Source organism: Nicotiana sylvestris, chromosome 2, assembly GCF_000393655.2.
Source record: "Nicotiana sylvestris chromosome 2, ASM39365v2, whole genome shotgun sequence".
NCBI lineage: Eukaryota > Viridiplantae > Streptophyta > Magnoliopsida > Solanales > Solanaceae > Nicotiana > Nicotiana sylvestris.
The window spans coordinates 157,852,426-157,858,117 of NC_091058.1; the positions used below are offsets into that span (position 1 = coordinate 157,852,426).

A 5,692-nucleotide genomic window follows, 5' to 3' on the forward strand; every position below is an offset into this window, starting at 1 on the left:
TGCGGTCACACTCCGTGCCTCGTTGTTTGGTAAGGCAATCGCTTCAACTCATTTGGACACATAGTCCACAGCCACCAAAATATATTTCATCCTGCATGAGCTTACAAAGGGACCCATGAAGTCAATCCCCCACACGTCGAAGATCTCTATCTCCATCATAAAGTGCATTGGCATTTCATGCCTCTTGGAGATTGAACCTTGTTGTTGACATTGGTTACAAGCCTTGACCATTTGATTGGCATCATGATAGATTGAAGGCCAATAGTAACCACATTCAAGAACCTTAGCCTCTATTCGATTTCCTCCATGATGACCCCCAACCGGTGAGTCGTGGCATGCCTTTAGAATTGGCATAATCTCTTCTTCCGGAACACACCTTCTGATAATGTTGTCAGCACAAACACGGAACAAGAATGGCTCCTCCCAATAGTATTGCCGAAAGTCTCTCAAAAACTTCTTCCTTTGATAGGATTCCAATCCATCCGGGATACGGTCACTAAATAGATAGTTAGCAATGTTGGCATACCAAGGAGCAAAAGTGTTAGATAGTGCCAATATGTGTTCATCCGGGAATGCATCGTTGATTTCAAGATCTCTCTTTTGTCTCCCTGCCTCCTCAAGCCTTGACAAATGATCTGCCACTTGATTCTGAGTTCCCTTGCGATCCTTGACTTCGAAGTCAAATTCTTGCAACAACAAGACCCATCGAATCAACCGAGGCTTTGCATCTTTCTTTGCCATGAGGTAGCGAAGAGCCGCATGATCTGTGTACACTATTACCTTGGATCCCAACAAATAAGACCGGAACTTCTCAAAGGCATAGACAATGGCAAGAAGTTCTTGCTCCATTACCGTGTAATTCATTTGTGCCCCATTGAGTATTTTGCTTGCATAGTATACCGGGTGGAGAACTTTGTTGTGGCGTTGGCCAAGCATTGCTCTGATAGCTATACCACTGGCATCACACATGATCTCAAAAGGAAGAGACCAATCGGGTGTGACAATAATAGGTGTTGTGGTGAGCCTTTGCTTCAATTCCTCAAAGGCTTTGAGGCATTTCTCATCACAAACTTGGCATCTTTCTCAAGTAGCTTGCACATAGGATTTGCAATTTTGGAAAAATCCTTAATGAAGCGCCTATAGAACCCGGCATGCCCCAAGAAACTTCGAACACCATTCACGGAAGTAGGTGGAGGAAGCTTAGAAATAATCTCAATCTTTGCCCTGTCGACCTCTATGCCATGCTTTGAAATTTTATGCCCCAACATTATGCCTTCATCCACCATGAAGTGACATTTCTCCCAATTTAGCACAAGGTTGGTCTCTTCACATCTCTTAAGCACTTGTCTAAGATTGTTAAGATAATGCTCAAAAGAATCACCCACTACCGAGAAGTCATCCATGAAGACTTCAAGAAAGTCCTCTACCATGTCGGAGAAAATGGACATCATGCATCTTTGAAAAGTGGCCGGAGCATTGCACAAACCAAATGGCATCCGGCTAAAGGCAAAAGTTCCATATGGGCAAGTGAAAGTCATTTTCTCTTGATCCTCCAAGGCGATGTTGATTTGGTTGTAGCTGGAATACTCATCAAGGAAGCAATAGAATGACCTCCCCGCTGGCCGATCAAGCATTTGATCAATAAAAGGCATAGGGAAGTGGTCTTTGCATGTAGCACTGTTAAGCTTCCGATAATCCATACAAACCCGCCATCCGGTCACCATTCTTGTTGGAATGAGATCATTTTTCTCATTTTCGATCACGGTCATGCCTCCCTTTTTCGGCACACACTGCACCGGGCTCACCCATGAACTATCGGCAATGGGGTAAACTACCCCGGCATCTAACCATTTGATGATTTCTTTCTTTACTACTTCTTGCATTGACGGATTCAACTGTCGTTGATGTTCCACATTTGGTTTTGTTTCACTTTCCAATTGGATTTTGTGCTCACAAATTCCCACGGGAATCCCACGGATGTCTGCAATTATCCATCCAATGGCTTGCTTATTCTCCTTCAAGATATCCAGCAATGGATATACCTGCACATCATTCAACAAAGAAGACACAATTACTGGTAAAGTATCATTAGAGCCAAGAAATTTGTATCTCAAGTGCGATGGAAGTGGCTTGAGCTCTAGTTGTGGTGGCTCAATGATAGATGGCTTTGCATGAGGTGTGGCCCTATTCTCCAAGTTGAGAGATAGCTTTGTCGGAGCATAAGTGTAGGACCCAAGACCCTCCAATGCATTTACTGACTCCATGTACCCATCCATGTCTTCACCATCAAAGTTCACCAAAATAGCCGCCAATGCCTCACCAAGGCATGGTTCTTCCATTGTCATTTCAATGGCATCTTCCACCTCATCAACAACATCAATCACTGAAATGCTCTCATACTCGTGGGGTAGTTTCATACCCTTGCTCGCTTGAAATATGACCTTTTCATCATTCACACGGAATTTAATTTCGTTCCGTTCCGAATCCATGAGTGCTCCTCCCGTGGCTAGGAATGGTCTTCCCAAAATGATAGGGATTTCTTTGTCAACCGTACAATCAAGGATTACAAAATCGGCGGAAAAATGAAACTCTCCCACTTTTACAATCACATCATCAACAATTCATACGGTTCGCTTAATGGAACGATCGGCCATTTGCAATCTCGTGCTTGTTGGCCTTGGCATCCCTAATCTCGTTTGCTTGTGAATGGAAAGCGGCATCAAGTTAATGCTAGCATCATTGTCACAAAGGGATCTTGCAAAATCACGTGCCCCGATAGTGCATGGAATAGTAAAGGTTCCCGGGTCTTCTCTCTTTTGGACAGTGGTTGTGGAGATAATGGAGCTAACCCGGTGAGTCACGTTTACCACCTCATTCTTCGTGGTCATCTTTTTTGTGATCAAATCCTTCAAATATTTGGAGAACCCCGGCATTTCTTGAAAAGCTTCCAAGAATGGAATGTTTACCAATAATTGCTTGAGAATGTCATAGAACTTCTCAAGTTTGCTATCATCAAACCTTCTCACAAGTCTTTGAGGAAAAGGAGGAGGATGTCTAGGAATAAGAGGTGGAGCTTATGATGTCTCTTTCACTTTTTCCTTTACCCCTTCCCGGTTCACTTCTTTCACCTTCTCTTCTTCCGGAACCTTTTCAACTTCAACAACCCTTTGCTCTTCCACTTTAACTTCTTGTTTAGACTCTTCCACTTCAACTGCTTGCTCAATTTCTCCTTGTAACACCTTTCCACTTCGAGTAGTTATTGCCATGACATGAGAAGTTGGACCACTTCAACCACCCTTTAGGTTCGCAATAGTGTCACTTGGAAGTTGCCCTTTTTGCTTTGGGTTTTGTTCCCTAGAAAGATCTCTCATTTGCATCTCCAATTTTTGAATGGATGCGGTATGAGAGCCAACAATCTCGATCATGTTCCTCATGGAAGTGTCAGACTTTTCTTGATTTTGCAATACTCGTTAAGCATGCTTTATAACTTAGAATCACTTGAGGAACCTTGATTTGCATATTGACCCTTTGGGGAAACATAAGGGTTGGAGCTCCGATTTGATAAGTTGTTGTTGTTCCAATTTCCTTGATGTGAGCTACCTTGGTCATTTCTCCACTGTTGGTTGCCTTGCCCTTGCGGGTTAGGCCTCCATTGATTTTGTTGTCCTTGACCTTGGTAATGCTGCCTTTGATACCCTCCTTGAGGGTTGTTGACATAATTTGCTTCCTCAAAATCCTCATTTGATATGGGTTGCACATCTTCCACCACATTTACTTTCTTCGTTTGGCTCTCGGTGAACATCTTTGTCAACACATTGACATTTGTATCAAGCCCTGCTATCACTTGATCCCTCACTTGATTTTCCTTGATCATGTTGCTCAAGGAAGTATAACCATATGTAATTCCACCTGTGGTGTCCTCGGAGTGCCATGCTTGGTTATGCTTTGCCATTTTGTCCAGGATTTGTGTCACCCTTGCGAATGATTTGTCCATGAAAGATCCGTCAGCTGCATTCTTGGCTATAGCTTGGTTCATAGGATCCAAGCCCATATAGAATTTTTCCAACAACATAGAATCCGGAAAACCATGGTTTGGAAACCTCACCATATATAATTTGAAACGATCATATGCCTCATGCAACTGTTCTCCCTGTACTTGCTTGAAAAAGAAGATTTTATCCCTGAGCTCAGACTTCTTACATTGCGGGAACCAGTTAGACAAGAATGCTCGGACAAGTTCGGGCCAAGAATGGATGGAGTTTGGTGGTAGATTCTGGAGCCATTTCCTTGCGTCCCCAGCTAGAGAGTACTTGAAGCATCTCAACCTCAGGGCATCATCAGAGACATTATTATAATTATTCATTGCACAAACACCCAAAAAGTTTCTAAGATGTTGTGTCGGATCATCGTCAGTGGAATTCCTAAATAATCCCTCAGCTTTAAGCATAAGGATTAAACCATGTTCCACTTTGAATGTTGCAGCGCCAACAGCCGGAGATACAATAGCATTTGTATCCTAAATGTACTCCTCGATCTCCGCAAAAGGATTTTCTCCAATTTCTGCCTCTACGTCATCACCATATTCTGACATGTTTTCCTATCAACACCAAGCAAAACAAGAAAAATGTGATGGAATAGAATAAGACGAAAAGTCAAGCACATACTACTTAGTAATTTCAAAACCGTATTCCCCGGCAACGGTGCCAAAATTTGATACGCTCAAATTACACTTTAATAAATAGTGTAAGGCGGTCGATGTCAAATATAATAACCAAACAGCGTTGGGGTCGAATCCCACAGGGAATAGGTGTGAAAAGGTTACTCGAATAGTGTGTTGCTCGACTAAAGTCGTAGTTCTATCCAGTTAACGGTAACAAGAGTATGAATTAATGGTAACAAGAGTATGAGTTGAGTTTTGATTTGAAGTAACAGCTGGTTGAAATATTGAGAGTGCAAATAATTTGATTAAAGAAACCAAGGTTGTGTCCCATTTAATGAAGTATAATTCTACCGGTGTTAATATGATATATTTCTAATGGAAGGTCATTTTGATATGCAAATGGTGTCTAAATGACTACCCAATATTTTCCAATAGTTGGGTAGTATTTCCTCTTTATGATTTTTCCAAATATAAAAGAGTTGCAATTAAGAACAATCAATATATGCCAAATAAAACCCACTTATCCCTAAGCGATTCTATTAAATAAGGTTTAAAGCCTTGAGTTTTTGATATTTACTTCTACCAAATTCCAACCCACTTTCCCAAGCAAAGTAAGAATTTAATGGCACTTGTTAATGTTTGCAACCACCGACAATAAATGAAGAATGAGAAGTAAATAAATATTAACCAACCATTATATATATATTCAATGTTAAACACTCATTAACATTACACCCATTTAGGGTTCACAACCTTAGTATTTAAAGTTAGCTACACATGCTAAAATACAGAAGGAAAAGAATATTTAATGCCATAAAGCTTACAAAATGAAAGATTCTTGACCCAAAAGCTTCCAAAAGAGAGGAATATTAATACCTGGTATTGTAACTTCAAAGTCAGAACAGATGCCCCCACAAAATCACAATAAATCTATTTATAGAGGGCCAAAAGTCGAGACAGAAAACAGACAAAAATGCCCTTACAGGTCAAGTATGCGACCACATTTCTGTCGCATAACCAACATGCGGTCCG

At 41.3% G+C, this 5,692-nt stretch overlaps 1 protein-coding gene and 1 non-coding gene across 2 annotated transcripts; one reads left to right on the forward strand and one right to left on the reverse strand.

Moving 5' to 3' along the window:
- Window positions 1-3,481: 3,481 nt before the first annotated feature.
- LOC138885851 (uncharacterized) lies at window positions 3,482-4,591 on the reverse strand. Its single transcript, XM_070166837.1, has 2 exons — window positions 4,527-4,591; window positions 3,482-4,421 (listed from the first exon to the last, which is right to left on the reverse strand). The coding sequence occupies exons 1-2, from the start codon at window positions 4,589-4,591 to the stop codon at window positions 3,482-3,484; spliced, it is 1,005 nt and encodes a 334-aa protein (XP_070022938.1).
- LOC138886592 (small nucleolar RNA R71) lies at window positions 4,083-4,189 on the forward strand. Its single transcript, XR_011405642.1, has one exon. It is a non-coding gene; the product is annotated as a small nucleolar RNA R71 (small nucleolar RNA).
- Window positions 4,592-5,692: the final 1,101 nt, after the last annotated feature.

Bases quoted from the DNA above. Each gene is read 5' to 3' on its own strand.
- LOC138885851 (XM_070166837.1), bottom strand. From the start codon at position 4,591: ATGTCAGAATATGGTGATGACGTAGAGGCAGAAATTGGAGAAAATCCT. The intron at 4,422-4,526 runs GTACATTTAGGA...GGGATTATTTAG, and splicing joins CCTTTTGCGGAGATCGAGGA to GAATTCCACTGACGATGATC.